Source organism: Leucoraja erinacea, chromosome 31, assembly GCF_028641065.1.
Source record: "Leucoraja erinacea ecotype New England chromosome 31, Leri_hhj_1, whole genome shotgun sequence".
Lineage (NCBI taxonomy): Eukaryota > Metazoa > Chordata > Chondrichthyes > Rajiformes > Rajidae > Leucoraja > Leucoraja erinaceus.
This window is the reverse complement of record NC_073407.1, coordinates 20,098,551-20,116,946: the sequence shown is the minus strand read 5'-3', so window position 1 is coordinate 20,116,946 and position 18,396 is coordinate 20,098,551. Positions and strand designations below refer to the sequence as shown.

The 18,396-nt window shown below is 40.8% G+C and overlaps 1 protein-coding gene across 1 annotated transcript in view; it reads right to left on the bottom strand.

The window, feature by feature from the left end:
• LOC129712065 (serine/threonine-protein kinase N2-like) overlaps positions 1 to 18,396 on the bottom strand; it is a 33,897-nt gene that overhangs the window by 11,654 nt on the left and 3,847 nt on the right. The window contains exons 3-16 of the mRNA XM_055660236.1: positions 17,830 to 17,984; positions 16,890 to 17,019; positions 16,118 to 16,257; positions 13,064 to 13,271; positions 12,360 to 12,542; positions 11,973 to 12,082; positions 10,978 to 11,121; positions 10,580 to 10,654; position 10,292; positions 10,028 to 10,193; positions 5,034 to 5,145; positions 4,024 to 4,109; positions 3,022 to 3,088; positions 931 to 1,022 (exon numbers count right to left, since the gene is read on the bottom strand). Coding sequence (XP_055516211.1) covers positions 931 to 1,022; positions 3,022 to 3,088; positions 4,024 to 4,109; positions 5,034 to 5,145; positions 10,028 to 10,193; position 10,292; positions 10,580 to 10,654; positions 10,978 to 11,121; positions 11,973 to 12,082; positions 12,360 to 12,542; positions 13,064 to 13,271; positions 16,118 to 16,257; positions 16,890 to 17,019; positions 17,830 to 17,984 — 1,669 coding nt within the window. The remainder of the gene's footprint in view (positions 1 to 930; positions 1,023 to 3,021; positions 3,089 to 4,023; positions 4,110 to 5,033; positions 5,146 to 10,027; positions 10,194 to 10,291; positions 10,293 to 10,579; positions 10,655 to 10,977; positions 11,122 to 11,972; positions 12,083 to 12,359; positions 12,543 to 13,063; positions 13,272 to 16,117; positions 16,258 to 16,889; positions 17,020 to 17,829; positions 17,985 to 18,396) is intronic.

The window sequence follows — 18,396 nt, the reverse complement described above, 5'->3', positions numbered from 1 at the left end:
CAACCGCTCACCGTACCTTCCAATAAAACTACTCCCCAAATTCCTTTTCTATTTATCCAGTCTTAGTCAGTCAAAGAGCAAAAACAAATGGAGATACTGAAAACCTGAAATAAAATTAGTAAGTGCTCAGCTGGTCAGGGAGCATGTGCAGAGAGGAGTGGTTTTAAAATTTCAGGTCAATAATCTCCAATTCTGATGACAAGCTTATCAACTGAAAATATTAATTGTTTCTCCATGGACACTGCCTGACCTGCTGCATACCACAAACACTTTTGGTAGTCAGTCACACACTTCCTGCCCCATGCTTCCTTGAACTCCATCTTTTCTCAACTACATGCTGCACACAATAATATCAAATGAAAAAGAGTGAAGGGTTTTAAAGTAAATGTTAAAATGATTAAAAGGTGTGTGGGGGGGGGGGGGGAAAAAAACCAACACATTTTTCCTCTCAGAGGATAAAGGTAAGGCATTCATTACCCAAATTGGTGGCAGGGGCAGAAACTCATCACATTTATGTAATACTTGGATACCCAACTTCACTTGGTCTCAAGTGGATGTTTCCAAGTCCCTCATCTGTCCATTTATCACCTCAAGACTTAGCCTTTCAAGAAGTCCTGGCTGCTTCTTCCATGTGATTCTTTAAACTCAAGTTGTGAAACTCATTAAAACTGGTGACTAAATTAATTTTTGTTTTAAAATTCCTTCACCATACATTTTCCTCCAAATCGTCTCTAGACCCAACTGCATTTTCAAATTTTGGTCTTGTGCATTCACTGTTATAATTCTTCCACCAAGAACAGCCATGCCTTCAGCTACAAAGACCTTAAGAATTTAAAAATGTCAACCAAGCCTTAAGATTTATTCTAACATACAACTCAAATTATTTTAACATCCTGGGTACAATTTATTGCAAGGGTAGCAAACACTCACCTGTCTACTTCATCTCGAAACACTATCCTTCCTTTCTTCAAAGCTTTCATAGCAAACACTTTTTTTGTCAACTTACATTCTGCAAGAAGCACCTGGAAAAGAGCAAACTGTTAGGAAGTACTACTACCAATAGCAACAAATTTCTGAAAGGTCCCCACATCCCCAGTTGTGCCAAAGGATTCCATGGAATGCAAAGACCATATTTCTTATAACAGTTAAATTCTGCATCAAAATTTCTCCGCGGGACACAAGTTGTGTAAACAAGTTTACACACCCAATCCAAGGATACCAAGCTATTTGTAGAGTTTCAAAATGAAGACTTATTCCCCATCCATGCACATAACACGACTGACAGCCGAGAAAAAAAATTAAAAAATTAAAAAATTCTGATCCACATGACTCAGCTGGTCTGAGACATTCATTTTACAGTTACATGGTGGGAAAACCCATCACAAAGCAAAATATTTTAAATGCCTTGGGTTCAGTATCACAGACCATTACACCTCCAAGTATGTTAAATGTTTCTATTATCTTAAGTAAATGAAGCAAGTCTTGAGGATGAATAGAGAATCTTTGAGTGCTCAGCTTATTGGATAGATATTGCACCACCAAATGCCTCATTTAATTTCAGAAGGCAGAAAGAAGAATACACTTTAAAATGCTACTATAAATGACTAGAAATATGAATCATAATATCATCATAAATAGAGTAGGTTATAACTGAATTTTACTGCTTGGGATAGTTACATTTAAAAACACTAAACATAAAACTGAACCTTGAAATTGTCCCTCAGTTCTCATGCCAACATCACAGTAAAGGGGGAAAAAAACAGCTTTTTTTGGAGGGGGTTGGGATGGTGAGGGGGTGTGGTAGATTGGGAGGAAAGATGTGTCCTAGCCAAGATCTGTTCGTCATTTCACCTATTAGCTTAGACAGCTCAAAAACAGGCCCTTCAGCTCACCAGTCCAGAGCATCCAGAGGAAACCCAGCTGGCTACAGGGAGAACATGCAATCTGCACACAAACAGCACCCGAGGTCAGGGTCGAACCCAGGTCTGTGGCGCTGCGAGGCAGCAGATCTACCAGCTGTGCCACCGAACTGACCTAAACAACGAGCAGCTGGCTTGTCAGACTCAGAAAGATTTCTCATGTTAGTGTTTAATATCAGGTGTGAGGGGAGATAGGTCAATTAGAATTTGAGAGAGTGACATGTATCAAAAATAAAACTCCTGAAGAAGTACTTTTAGGTGGTTAAAAAAAGATAGCAGCGAGAAGAAAAGTTCTACCTCCGATTTAGAAGAGAACAAAGACTTTGTCCAAGTGAGGCATCACTGAAATGGGATTTGTGAATTGTGTTCATTCTTATCTTGCTGCAGAGATAGATTTCTACATTTTCACACTAACAATTCTTATTATGACCATATTTAGAGTACTAATCAAAAAGTTAGATTTAAAGAAATCAAGCATCATTTAGTTAATCTTTAAATTTCTCTTATGGTTGATGTGTTCAAGTTATGAACATGTAAAAGTTACACAGGAATTGATCATCTCACTCAAGGGCTGCAATGTCAGTTATCCTTGGTTCTGAAAACTACTGCTTACGTCTTTTCCCCCCAATGAGCCAATGAAATTCACCGGTCAGCACCGGCTACAACCTACAAGAACTTTCAACCTCCTGGCAACCAACTAGGACCTCCAGGTGACTCACCTACGGCATGAGAATTCGCTCTACTCTCCAAGGCGGCTTCATTCTAGTTGCTGCTAATTTTTCAACACCATGAGGCCGCGACTAGTTCCCAGAATGCGGGAACTCCTCACGACCATGACGGCGACTCCCGGCAACCACCCACAAACATGTGGCGACTGTATAGTCTTGTGCAGTCGCCTAAGTGGGACAGGCCCATAACTCAGCGGGACAGGCAGCATCTCGGGATAGAAGGAAAGTAGACATTTTGGGTCAAGACCCTTCCTCAGACTGTCTAAATTATTACATCTGTTTTGGAACCTGCAGATGCAACTTGTAGTAACTAACATTAAGATATTGAACAATTCGCTTCCCAAAAGATAGAAAATTGCAAATATACCTCATACCTTTCCAAAATGACCCTGTCCAAGCACGGTCAAACAGTTGAAATCTTCAATGTGCAAGATCTGTTGGCTGCAAAAGAATACGAGAACATTTTAGCAAGGACCAAATAACATTAGGCAAGAAGAAACTGCTAGACAGTTTTAACAGGAATTTTTGGAACTGCAGGGAAGCCAGTTCTCTTCAAAAAGGAAAAATATAAAAAGTTTCACTCCTGTACGTTTCTTTCTTCACTAGTGAAACAGCTTTGAGGTAATTATTATCAAAGCTCATATATGAAGTAGTTTTTTTTGTTCAGTTCGTCCCATCTACAGAGGTACAGTGAAAAGCTTTTTTGTTGCGTGCCATCCAGTCAGCAAAAATACTACACAGGATTACAATCAAGCCGCCCACTAGAGTACTGGAAAAAGGGTATAACGTTTACTGCAAGATAAAGTCCAGTAAAGTCTGATTAAAGATAGTTTGGAGGTCTCCAATGAGGGAGATGGGAGGTCAGGGCCGCTCTCTAATTGGTGAGAGGATAGTTCCGTTGCCTGATTACAGCCGAGAAGAAGCCGGTCCCTGAATCTGGAGATACAAGTTTTCAAACTTCCGTACCCAATACCTGATGGGAGATGGTAAAGATGTAGTGACCGGGGCGAGACTGGACCTCGATTATGATGGTGGCCTTGCCGAGCATGTGATTACTTAAGGTAGTGAATGAAGTACTGGAGGGAACAACACATCACATACCATAGCAAGTGTTTAAGAAATAGCAACACAAGACATTTGTTGGGGAGGGATAAAAAGGGGAGAGGAGGAGGATATAAATGCAAACAAAGATCGGCACTTTAAGATTATGGAAGTAACACAAATATAAAGGAGCCAATCGAAATTTGGTCAAACAAAAAAAATCCAAAGACAAATCAATTCAGTCAAAGATAACAAAATCTCAACAATTGTACCCAAGTTGAATTCAATATAACAAGCTGTCTAGTTTATCAATGTTTCATACATTAGGGCCTTACCTGGGTGTAAACCAAGCTTTATTTGATACATCGGGAAACTGGTTAATCTGTTGAGTTATCATATCTGTGTCATTTTCAACTACATCCTAGATATTATAAAAACAAAGTAAAATGAGTTTTACTTTTCTTGATATTCTGTCAAACAGACGAGTATATTGTAGTTAAATAATTGCAACTAAATATTTAAAAGTACAGGTAGCTCATTTACTTCCTGACCCACATGGGCTCAAATTAATAACACCTCACACAAAATTCTCAAACAAAACTTAATTATTGTCTTGCCCACTTCCAGTCCCTACAATTCACAGGCATCTGTACTCTGCCATCTCCAGTCTTGAATATCCCAGACCTCAAATCATTCCACCCTTGATTGCCATTCTTTCAGCTGGTACGGCCTTGCATGGTGGGATTCATTCTATAAAGATATGCTTTTCATTCCTTCTTTAAAAGAGTAGTGTTTCCTTGAAATATTCAGAATTGACCAAGCTTTTCTGTTCTAATATCTTGTGCAGCTCTCCAATAATTTGTTTGATAATGTTCTAATGGAATGTTTTTTTCTCTATCTTAATTGAAGTATTTGCTGTAGTGATTTTAGTCTTATTTCCCCAGAAAAATTCTAAGGTACTTCATATTACTTCAAATATATTTTGAAGCATAATCGCTTGCATATATTAATTAACTCAAAGAACTGAAATGACCTATTGGTATACGTATTTGGTTGCAATATCTAGAAAAGCACCTGTGCTCATCATCTACCCGATTTCTCACAATGTGTTACTGCAATTAAAATGTTTGCATTAAATCCTATGCCGCTGCCCCCCCCCCCACCCCCCTTCAACACCAAAGTAAAACCATACCATTCTTATTTTATATTTAAGAAGGAACTGCAGATGCTTGAAAATCAAGGTAGACAAAAATGCTGGAGAAACTCAGCAGGCGAGGCAGCGTCTATGGAGCTCCATAGATTCTTATTTTATAGATCATTCATACTAGTAGTTTTGTCCTCTCACCTGATTGTCAGCCAATAAAAGCATCCTTTCTTCTGAGGCACAATTTATAAAAATCCGAGTTGGCTTGGGAAGAAGCTCTGGGCTGAAGTTTAGGTTGACAGGTGTAAAGTCCCTATGTAATGTGCACAGAATTAATAAATATCAAGATAACAAAAAATATGATGTTTAGGAGGTCTGGAGAGTGTGTTTTATAAAATGATCTTATTTTGGTTCAAATTTTTTCCATAGGATCAATTTCACTATTATTAGCAATGCATTCAAATATCACCCCTTCCCTCGGATAATCAGGATAGCAATTATAGAAAGGGCATCACAATAGTGTTTAATGTATCGTCATAATTTGGGTAGCACAGTAGAGCTGATGCCGCACAGCACCAGAGATCTGGGTTCGATCCAGACTTGGGTGCAGTCTGTTTGATGTCAGCAAGTTCTCTGTATGACCATATGGGTTCCCTCTGTGTGCTTAGGTTTCCTCCTACATTCCAAACACATGCAGGTTAATTGTCTTCTGTAAATGGCCCCAAATGTGAAGGGAGTGGATGAGTAAGTGGGATAACATAGAACTAGTGTGATGGTTGGCATGAATAGTGGGCTGATGTGCCCAGTTTCCATGCTGTACCTCTAAACTAAACACTTCCACATTGGCCCTCTAATCTCTGTCTGTTGTCTCCAAGCTGATCTTGACAGAACATCTAATCTTTCAGTTAGACTGGCTTCTGGGTTCAAACACCATTAGTTTAGATCGCCAAGTTTGCTGAAGATATGAAATTAGGTGAAAGAGCATATTGTGATAAAGACAGTGATTCTGCAACAGGATATAGAATAATTGGATAGAAGCTTGGCAAATGTTGTTTAACATGGGGAAGTGAGGTCATGCACTTTGGTAAGAATCAGAAAGGTGGTCATCTAAAATAGAGAGTTGTTCAGAGGTGTCCAAATATTTTAGTGCACACCCAAAGTCACCAGGCAGGTCAAACATCAAACATAATTTGGGTGGCAAACATAATTTTGGCCTTTAGTGCAAATGGTTTAGAGTTTAAGAAGAGGAAGGGTTTTTTTTTTTTTTAATTAAATAATTGTACAGTGTGTTAGTGAGGCCACACCAAAACATACTGTGTTGTTTAGGTCCCTTTGCCCTAAAAAAAGCTGCATTGAAGGCAGTCTGAAGGAGATTCCCCAGTCTAATTTTTGGGATAAGAGGATTGACTTTTCCCTAGAGGATAAACAGTTTGGGGTCTGTATTCCTTGGAGTTTAAGAAAATGAGAGATGACATTATTCAAGCAGAAAATCCACAAGGGGCTTTGTACAATAGATGTTGAGAAATTTTCACTAGTAAGACAGCCACAAGACCTAGCTACAAACAAAAACAACAAAAACTCAAATCAGAGGGTTACAAAAATGTTAATCAACAAGTAATTAATCTCTGGAATTCTCTGCCCCAGAGGATAAAGGGCAAATGATTAGATGATAATGGTGCATAAATAATTAAAAGATCAAAGATTTGAAGGTTGAGGGAACAAGGAGGATCGAGGCCAGCATAGATCAGCCATGATCATATTGAATGGAAGGGAAGAATTGAGGCCTGGTGGACTACTCTTTTTTTTTTTTCTCTACTTTCTCAGAGTGCCGCATGCTAACGACTGTGCTCGTCATCTTTATGACCAATGCAAGATGGCGCCTGCCTGCAGCAACTTTTGCGGAGCTCCGGAAAAGAAAAGGCTCAACTACAACTTCCAACAACTTAACTGGATCAGAAAAACGGCAGAAATCGGTGCCGTTTCGGACAAGCTGCTGGAGCACCTCAAGGCTCTCGCAATTTCGCGATCTCTCGCAGCTGCGGGAACCCCGGAATTTTCCCAAGCTGGCTGTGGAACTCCAGACCCGACTGTGGTACACAGGTACTGTTCCTTGAATCCACGGGATGAACCCCAGAGCCGACGGGCTGGAGCTGCCGACTTTGACCCTGTTCATTATGGAGCTGGCGTCTGTGAGGGAATCCCTGTTCCAGCACAGGTCCGCAGAAACAGCAAGTACAGTACCTGGAAACCAAGGGGAAGCCTCCATTGTGTCCGGAAACGTGGCCGTCGGGCAGGACTTCAGGTCAGAATGAAGCGCAGGGGCCTTTGGCCCCATCTCCCTACTATCCTACTGACTAATGTACAGTCCCTTGAAAACAAAGTGGAGGACTTAAGGGCAAGACTGCTTTATCAAAGGGAGCTGAGGGAATGCTCTGTGTTCTGTTTCACAGAGACATGGCTCACCCCCAGCTCCCCAGACTCAGCGGTCCAGCCTGAAGGGTTCTCCATCCACCGCACAGACCATACCCTGGCATCTGGGAAAGGGAGAGGAGGGGGCAACTGCCTCATGGTCAACTCTGCATGGTGTTCAGACGTGGCAGTCCTGTCCAACTCCTGCTCTCCACACCTCGAACATCTGGCGATGAAGTGCGGCCCCTTATACCTCCCGAGAGAATTCACCTCCGTTATCCTGACCGCGGTCTACATCCCACCCCAGGCAGATGTCCGTCTGGCACTGGAGGAGCTGCACGCCGTGGTCAACAAACACCAGACGTCTTACCCCGAGGCATTTACCACCATTGCTGGACTTCAATAAGGCGAACCTCAAGAAATCACTCCCCAACTTCCACCAACATGTCTCCTGCTGCACCAGAGGACCTAACACCCTCGACCACTGCTACACCAACATTAAGAATGCCTATCATTCTATCCTCGCCCTCACTTCAGTATGTCCGACCATACCGCGGTGCTGCTTCTTCCTGCCTACAGGCAACAATTAAAGTCCCCAATCAGAAACCTTGGATGAACTTTGAGATCCGCACTCTCCTCACACAGGGCATTCACCTCCAATGATACAGTGGCCTACATGAAGGCCAGATACGACCTTGGTAAGGCCATCAAAAAGGCCAAAAGGGACTTCTGCTCCAAACTGGAGGACGAGACAGATGTTCGGCAGCTGTGGCAGGGTCTGAATGCAATCACCTCCTACAAGGCAAAACCAGGAGGCAGCTTGAATGTCGGTGTAACATCACTCCCTGATGAGCTCAATGCGTTTTACGCACGCTTTGACAGGGAGAATACTGATGTGCCTTCCCGATCCCCCATTCGCTGTGATGGCATTTCAGTCTCAGTCACAGAGGCCGATGTCAGGAAATCCTTCAGAGGGGTGAACCCCCGAAAAGCACCTGGTCCTGATGGTATACCCAGTCGTGTTCTAAAAACCTGTGCGGACCAACTGGCGGGAGTTTTTACGGACATTTTCAACCTCTCACTTCTGAGGTGAGGTCCCCACCTGCTTTAAAAGGGCATCAATTATACCGGTGCCCAAGAAGAGTAAGGTGACGTGCCTCAATGACCATCGACCAGTGGCAATATCGCCGGTGGTGATGAAGTGCTTTGATAGGTTGATCATGGATCATGATCATCCTCGACAAAAACCTGGACCCACTGCAGTTCGCGTACCGCCACAACAGATCAACGGTGGATGCAATCTCGCTGGCCCTCCACTCCACACTGGACCACTTGGACAACAAAAACTCATATGTCAGGCTGTTATTCATTGATTACAGCTCAGCATTTATCACAATCATCCCCTCCAAACTGGTTACCAAACTCGCAGAACTAGGTTTCTGAGCATCCCTCTGCAACAGGACCCTCGACTTCCTCATCCACAGACCACAGTCTGTTCGTATTGGTGGAAATGTGTCAGCCTCGATAACAATCAGCACGGGAGCACCTCAAGGCTGCGTGCTCAGCCCCCCTGCTGTACTCACTCTATACCCATGGCTGCGTAGCGAACCACAGTACGAACTCCATCATCAAGTTCGCTGACGACACCACTATTGTGGGGCGTATCACTGATGGGGATGAGTCAGAATACAGAAGAGTGATCGAGCAACTGTCCATATGATGCCAGCACAATAACCTGGCTCTCAACACCAGCAAAACCAAGGAACTGATTGTGGACTTTGGAAGGAGTAGGAGGGGGACCCACAGCCCCATTTATATCAACGGGTCGATGGTTGGAAGGGTCAAGAACTTCAAATTCCTGGGCGTGCACATCTCTGAAGATCTTTCCTGGTCTGAGAACACTAACGCAATTATCAAAAAAGCTCATCAGCGCCTCTACTTCCTGAGAAGATTACGGAGAGTCGGATTGTCAAGGAAGACTCTCTCTAACTTCTACAGGTGCACAGTCGAGAGCATACTGACTGGTTGCATCATGGCTTGGTTCAGCAATTTGAGCGCCCTGGAGAGGAAAAGACTACAAAAAGTAGTAAACATTGCCCAGTCCATTATCGGCTCTGACCTTCCTTCCATCGAGGGGATTTATCGCAGTCGCTGCCTCAAAAAGGCTGGCAGAATCATCAAAGACCCACACCATCCTGGCCACACACTCATCTCCCTGCTACCTTCAGGTAGAAGGTACAGGAGCCTGAAGACTGCAACAACCAGGTTCAGGAATAGCTACTTCCCCACAGCCATCAGGCTATTAAACTTGGCTCAGACAAAACTCTGATTATTAATAACCACTTTATTATTTGCACTTTACCAGTTTATTTATTCATGTGTGTATATATTTATATCATGGTATATGGACACATTTATCCGTTTTGTAGTAAATGCCTACTATTTTCTGTGTGCTTAAGCAAAGCAAGAATTTCATTGTCCTATACAGGGACACATGACAATAAACTCACTTGAACTTGAATCTTTAGTCCCTCTAGATCCATCTATTTTCTATTACAAGTCCACCGTTACCCAATCATCCCATTTATCATTCAATCAAATCTTGTCTTCCAACCAGTTACTTGCTCTTATAAGCTTTCCTTGCCTCTGAACTTGCTTAAAAATCAGACAAAACTTTTTTCCAAGAAAGGATCATTGATCCAATATATTAGCTAATTTTCCAAACGCTTCCCACCACATATGCAATCGACCTTCTGAATACTTTGAGAGTGCCTTATGCAACTTACCTTGATTCTGGTGACGTGGTGTTGGAATGGTTCCGTGCGAAACTGTGATCTGGAGGTTGCGGTGGACTTGTTGTTGTGGTGCTACAAGGAGGCAGCATATTCATCATTAGACGGCCCCAAGTGGCAATATTGATGTTCATCTGTGATGCTCGAAGAAAGTTTCTTCCTGTGAAAAGGCAAGTTCTTCAGTGAAATCCTTCTGAAGATATGTACCAAAAACAATTCAAGCAGCACCAAAACAACCACTCTTCCTCAGGTCGAGACCCTTCTTCAAAAAAAAACATTCAAATCAGAGGGTTACAAATCACACATTCCTTCTCTCCTGAGACGCTGCCTGACCCGCCGAGTAACTCCAGTATTTTGTGTGTACCTTCGATTTAAACCAGCATCTGCTGTTCTTTCCTACTACTTCCACAGGTTCATTTCCATTCAATGCACTAGATTCCTATAATTGACCATTAGAAATGATCCACAACAAACTATTCAATGTTAAAAAAAATCTTATTTGGTATTTAAATATTACTGATGTACATAGAAAATATTTGATGGCACTTTCTCTTTGGGGAAGATTCGATTCTGACGTCGTAGCTTTGGGCATCGATCAATGGCAGGACTACAGAAGGTCACCTACAACGTTCCACACATAGTTGAGCATTTTACACAGTTTTTTTATTCATGCAGCAAATCAGTACTTGAATACACATACAAAAAATTAACACGACTCTGGGTTTCAAATAACGTATTTTTAGAGTGCAAGTCAGAATTGGACAAATTAGATTCCAACCTCATCCATGCCATTTTGAACCTGTGAGCACAGCTCGTTGAATGAGAGAGAAATTCTTGATCTCCCTAGCCTGCTCCTACATATCCCTCATTGCAACATAAATTGGCTCACCCATAATGGCAGCACACACAATGAAGTCTACAAGCTACAGAAAGAACAAACTTACCTCTGCATGAAGTATCCCCTGTGGCTCCAAACACACAGTCAACGCATGGCACGGATTGTCCAGAAAGTCTTCAAGTCGCAAGAACTTTACTGCACAGAGCTCTCGCCAATCCCGCCAGTAAACAGCAATTTGCAACTCCCGATTCTACATGGTAGGAAATTTAAACATTAGTGTTTACATTGCACCAACATTCAGTGTTTAAACATTTTACCACTAAAAAATAAAGTTAAAGAGATTGCACTGAGAGAAACAAAATGGCCATAACCATTATTTGTAAGCCAACCACGCAAGTTACAGGTTTACTTAATAGTTAATGAATTTGGTTAGTTTTTAAAACATTCTTTGGTTTTTACTTTATTACAGCATTAGTCTTCATTATTTAAAAAAATAATAATAAACGTTGAGGAAGTCCAGTGGACTCCACCACCACCCGACAACCACCACTCTGTATAAAAATCTTGCCCCGCACATTTACTTTAAACTTTGCCGATTCATCTTAAAGCTACGTCCTTGAGATTATCCTATGAAAAAGGGTATGACCGTCTATCAATGCCTCTCAATTTTATATACTTCTATCAGATTGCCCCTCAACCTCCGCACACCAAGGAAAACAATCCAAGTCTGTTCAACTTCTTTGTCGCTAATATTCTTGCCTTTCTGCATTCCTACAAAACATTCTATTTGTCTCAAGACCCATTACATAAACAAAAGTCACCCCCTCTTGAATCAATTTTCTACTTGACTATTTTGTCCCTATTAAGAAACAATCTTGTTTTCTTTAGGCTACTTCATTCTTTATAACTGATTACCCCAGTCATTTTGGAAAACTTCTGTACTAGAAATCCTTTCCAAATTATTGTATTTCAACTGTAGTCTAACATCAGCTTGCAAACATTTACCACAATCCGATCTCTACTCAAAAACCAATAATCCCCAAATCAAAATTTCAATCATGCTGGTTTAGAGGTGAACTGCCATTATCAATAATATTGTACCCTGTTGAGTTCAATGCTGAAAATCTGATCCCATGCTTGATTCTTCACTGAACGCCAGTGTGTTTGTCCTACGATTTGATTGTCCAATTTCAGAATAGCACTCACTTCAGCTGAAGTAAAAGAAATATAATGTTAATTCAATCTCCAAACATTTTCTGCTTCTTCAAGTGTCAGTCCTCCACTAAATACAGTGTTGGAAAGAGGTACCTGCTTAAATAGTATACCAAATCACCCATCAGCAAGCCGAAGGCAGGCTGGCAAGTGTGGGGGTCATTTTACTTTTCTGCAATCTGTAAGGCATAGGTACCCAAGAAGAAGTTCAAATTCTACAAGCAATTCAAACCCCCTCCCACCCCACAAGAATAAAATGCACAACCAAATACTCACTACTTGGCTCTTCAGATTTTAAATATCGACTTAATGCATGACGGCCATGAATATTCATTCCTGTGCGTGCCTTGACAGATGACAGAGGTGTTTCAGGACTAGTGGAAGCATTTCCCAACCAAAAACAAGCTGGAACATTTTCAAGAAGTTGGTGGCACCTTATTAATTTCACTTCTAATATCCCTGTGGAATTAAATTAGGCAATACAAGTTTTAAAAAGATTGTCATCAACACATTACGCCATTTTGGAGTTATTGAACATAATCACAGGCATTGTCATAGCTACATTGCTCTGGAAAAGCTCAGAGAAAAATCAGATGCATTCCCATCAGGGTTAGACGAGAGAGAAATAAAACTATGATCTCAATTTCTCATTACACAATGATCGCCAACAATATATATTAACAAAGGCTTACAATCATCCCATTAGATTCAGATTCATTTATTGTTACATGCCAAGAAGCAATTAAATTATTTGGTCACACGAGGCTGAGTGTAGCTGTAATGATAAATACAACAACTAATGCAAGACAGCAAAATGGTGCAGAATTGTATGTGGTGCAATCTGAAATAGTGCAAATAAAAATACAACAGTGGAATACCCAAATTAGGTAGTGTTAAGAATAAGGGTATGTGACAGCACCTCCAGGAAGGGGGGTGTGCAACAGCATTTTATTTGGTCATTTTGAAATAAGAGCCTCTACCTGTGAGTGCTGCCGATTTAATAAAAGCCATGGAGAGATATGAAGCACCAACATGCGTTAATGCCACCGAGGGTGAATTCACCATTTGCAGCTCTTCGTTGATAACTTCCTGAACGGGATGATCATTAGGGAGCTCTTTTAAGCGGCACTCCAGTGACATGCGAAGCAGGTTCATTCTCTGGGCTGACTCCCGCAATTGTGATTGAGCCTAGTGTGAAAACAAAATATCTTTAAGAAAAAAAACATATTGTAAAAAATTGAGCCATTTCATTTTGTTTACAAGTAGACTCCAGCTTTTTGTGTTTATGCTCAATTTATTCTTTGTCCATTCTAAAGGGAAATGTACACCAAAGCACAATTCTACTTGCAGATATCTGGGCCCAACACCAGTGTGCCTGTTCAAGCATTGGAAGTGGTTATTGCCTCTTGCTCGCAAAGTGCATATGGCAGTTCATCACATTTTATGGGAGAACACCAAACTTTATTCTTTAGATAATAACATGGTCCATGCTTTTTGGGGAGATGTTTTAAAAAGAGCAAAAAGTGGCAAAAATTTGAAGAGGAAGCAGTCTAAAAGACTACCAAGAAAGCTAAGTGCGCTAATAATTTAATTGTAAAGTGATTGAGAGAGAAAAATGGCAAAAGTGTATCAGAGGATTAAAAAAAATACACAGGCAGTGTATTTGTATACAAGCCATATGTTCACAGAACTTCATATCATATCACATATTGCATGTAGGGAGGTCTTCAGAGTTAAGCAAAATATGCAGTGTTTAAGAGGGAACTGCAGATGCTGGAGAATCGAAGGTTACACAAAAAAAAGCTGGAGAAACTCAGCGGGTGCAGCAGCATCTATGGAGCAAAGGAAATAGGCAACGTTTCGGGCCGAAACCCTTCTTCAGACTGATCGGGGGTGGGCGGGGACAAGAAAGGGAAAAGGAGGAGTAGCCCGAAGGCTGGGGGATGGGAGGAGAAGACAGCAAGGACTAACAAAATTGGGAGAATTCGATGTTCTATATCGAATTCTCCCAATTTTGTACAGATCTATATCGGTGAGACCAAGCGGAGGTTGGGCGATCGTTTCGCCGAACACCTCAGCTCGGTCCGCAATAACCAAGCTGACCTCCCGGTGGCTCAGCACTTCAACTCCCCCTCCCACTCCGTCCTCTCTGTCCTGGGTCTCCTCCATGGCCACAGCGAGCAGCACCGGAAATTGGAGGAACAGCACCTCATATTCCGTTTGGGGAGTCTGCACCCCGGGGGCATGAACATCAAATTCTCCCAATTTTGTTAGTCCTTGCTGTCTCCTCCCCTTCCTCAGCCCCCCTGCTGTCTCCTCCCATCCCCCAGCCTTCGGGCTACTCCTCCTTTTCCCTTTCTTGTCCCCACCCACCCCCGATCAGTCTGAAGAAGGGTTTCGGCCCGAAACGTTGCCCATTTCCTTCGCTCCATAGATGCTGCTGCACCCGCTGAGTTTCTCCAGCTTTTTTGTGTAACCTAAGCAAAATATGCACCTTTGTTTCTAGCTCCCATGTTCTGTAACTGTTCAGTAGAAGTGACCAGCACCCACATTACTAAACATTGCAAACTACAATGAATGGCTCAGGAAGGGACATTGGAATAAAGCTAAAATAAAGAGACTTAATGTAAGTCAATACATTTTGAAACTTGGCCATTTGGAAGAACATCTGTAGGTAATGACAGAAATGACCGTTACAGCTGACGTGGTACAAGTTGAAACTGAAGCATAAAGAAGTGAAAAGAGTCCAAATGCAACAAAATCCTGGAGATTTAGCAGCAGAGATACCAACCTTAATCTATTATAAAAGGGTCTGTATATACCTGATCAGGCAGATAAAAGATCTTACAGCATTTCACAGCAATCTTTACACAACCATTTTCCAAAAGATTTGTACAAGAACTTTAAAAATAATGAAATTAACACCACCATATAAAGCAAACTGGTCCAAATTCAAAAGTTAAACTTTAAAGGTTGATTTAAAATTTTTTTTTTTTTTACAAATGGATGATCAGTAAAAAGGGTCATTATATTGAAAAAATAGTAAAGACTTTAAACTTATCAGTGCAATTCCATATCAACTGAGTTTTGTACCGATTACTACTAACGTTTGTTTGTTCTTTCGTTCTGGTTTAGGCGCTGTGCATACGGCAACCAGCCAACAGTCGCTTGTCCTTTTTTCCCCCCCCACTTTCAAGCTTTTGAGTATCTTGTGCTGTGACTGTTGGCAGACCAATTTCCCTCCCAGGATGAATAAAGTTTATTGTATCGTATCGTACTACTGAAAACATACATTATGCAAAGGTCTATTAATGCCTCTCAATTTTATATACTTCTATCAGGTCACCCCTCAACCTCCACACACCAAGGAAAACAATCCAAGTCTGTTCAACTTCTCTTTGTCACTAATACTCTTGCCTTTCTGCATTCTGGCAAAACATTCTATTTGTCTCAAGACCCATTACATGAACAAAAGTCACCCCTCTTGAATCAATTTTCTACGTAACTATTTTGTCCCTATTAAGAAATAATCATGTTTTCTTTAGGCTACTTCATTCTTTATAACTGCATTGTTACCCCAGTCATTTTGGAAAACTTCTGTACTGGAAATCCTTTCCAAATTATCGTATTTCAACTGTAGTCTAACATTGGTTTGCAAACATTTACCACAATCCAATCTCTACTCAAAAACTCAATTCCTTCTTTAAACCCCCCCCCGAAGCAATCTTCAGTTGCACCCATGCATCATTCCCTTCCATGGGGATGCTCAGTTAATGCAATACTTGCAGTTTCCCCAAGGAATTTTCTTACATTTTCACATTAACGTGGTTAATTGCAATCATGCTCCCAAAGATACTTTCCAACCTTTTGGTTTGTGTTCAGTTTCAAGACATAATTGTAACTTTAAAAATTCCCACCATTTTTATTAAACTTATTCAAAAAATGGTAAATGTCCAAGTGAAGTAACGTATTCAGATAAATACAGATAAACTCAGCACAACTGGGGCAATTGTTCAAGTACAATATAACTGTACCTCTGCCAGTACTCTCCTGTCTTGATCCTTCCTTCCATCCAGAAATTTCACTGCATTTTTTGCACCATCTGCTATTGCAGACTCAACACGGAGGTGGTGTCTCAGTTCTTCAATGCGCAGCTCCAGAGGGCTGATGGTCCCTTGATTGAACACAGAACAAGTAGAAAATCATACAATATCAGTTTAACATGCGATTTAATAAAGCAAAAATCCCACTGATATTTGCCCAAGATGTCAACAGACAGTAAAATCACTTAAAACGTTTCAGGAAAATGTGCATGTCCTTATTGTCTTCTAGTCAGTGGCAGTGAGGTTCCTTCTTCAATTGTTGCAGTCCTTCTGGCGTAGGTACTTCCACATTACTACTGGAGAGGGTTCTTTTAGGATTTAGAGTCAGTGTCAATGAAGGAACAACCTTGCTTTTTGTTGGCATTTGATTTTAGAGGAAACATACGCCCTTGAAGACTAGAGGGCATAGCTTTAAGATAACACAGGCAGTTTAAATGAGAGTGACCAAAAAGAGTGACGAGGGCAGAGCTGTAGACCCATATATGGATTTCAGCAAGACATGTGACAAGGTTCCGCACAACAGCATGAACTTGCAGTTTCAGCACTGAGCCAGATGCTCATCAACCAAAGCAGTTTTAACAAGCACAAGGCAAAGGGACAAAATGGAACACATTCTGTATCCCCACAAAATTTGCAAATAGATGTTTGAAATTGCATGAAATAGTTACATTTTCTAACATGCAGTTCCAGTTTTTGTACATACCTAGACCTTCACTGACATCCTCAGGTGTTCCATTAGTTCGAGTTACTTTGATGATCTGCATTCTAATTATATCAATCTTTATCTTGCTGTCTTGCAACATCTGCTGTGCTGTTGCTAACATTTTACGATCCTGACAGCAAACACAGAATAATTTTCTTAAGCACGTCATGCTGAGATGAAGCACTTCTTGTTAACTTTAAAATACCAGACTTCACATTGCCAAATGTGTTTTGCCTGGTGTAGTTGCATTTAAGTGGGAACAAGAAAAAAAGTTACTACTAGTGCACCCTAGTAGGGGAACACTTACTACACCAATAAGATCATGGATTACTGCAGCCCAGAGATAACAGAAAGTTTTTTCCCCCTCAGAAGATGAATGTGAAAAAATGAGCCACAGAATTTGATTTTACTCAGAAACATTTTAACTGGACTACCTCTTAGTGTGAAATACTGCAGTCTAATGGCTAAATCATTAAGAAGGGTGGGGGTGGGGAGGGTGGGTGCAGAATTGATAAAATTCCCCAGCGTAGAAGCATAAAAATAATTTACCACTGGCTAACAAACCATCTCCAAACCAAAAACACAGTACCTATCACTTAAACATATCAAGTTTATCGAAAGTCAGATCTATAATTTCAAAATATAATTTCTCAAGCAATGAGATCTTTGCCAATCATTGCCATTTTGTATTTTATCACTCAAAAGACTCAATTTATAATCATTCTGTCTTTTACATTAACTCTGAATAAATTACATTGTCAAACAAACCCTCTGGATCTACCTTCCTGATAAAGATTCCTCAAAGTAATTAAAAGCAATACCCAGGAGTGTCTCAATGAACAAATCTATAGCTGCAATGTGAAACATTATCTAATGCACTCTACTAAATTTTGAATCTTCTTCGAAAACCTCAGACAGTTAACTTGTGTAGTGAGTTTACCTTTGATGATCCATTTGAATACATTAGGATCATGTTTTCTGCTCCTTGTTTCACCTTCAACTCAATATTTAGCTGTCTCTTTAGAGCTGCGATTCTATTGTTCAGTGGTGATGCACACTGCTCCCAGCAACAGGAGTCTGGAGATAATTCACTATCTGTGGAAATTAAATGTTAGTTTGGGGTAGGTACTTCATTTAGTCACCATAAAATTTAGACTCTCATCCATAATATAAAACCGTTGCATCAAACAAATGATTTTTGTTTTAAAATTACAACGTTTCATGCAACATTACAATTTTAAATCTTACTAACTTTTCAACAAGACATTAAATCATCAAAATTGCCTGCATACTGCAGGTTCAAATCCTGATAAAGATCCCACCAGATTAAAAAAGGACTCTCCTGAACAATATCACAAAAAGATGCTGTTTATTTTAGCTCACTGCACTAAATGTTTAAAATGTACACTATATAAAGTGTTTTCGGATGCTTCTCAGACACGAAGCAAAGCAACATCCTGCTCCCAGTTAAAAAACATTCAGCTAATGAAGTATTAGCATAAATTGT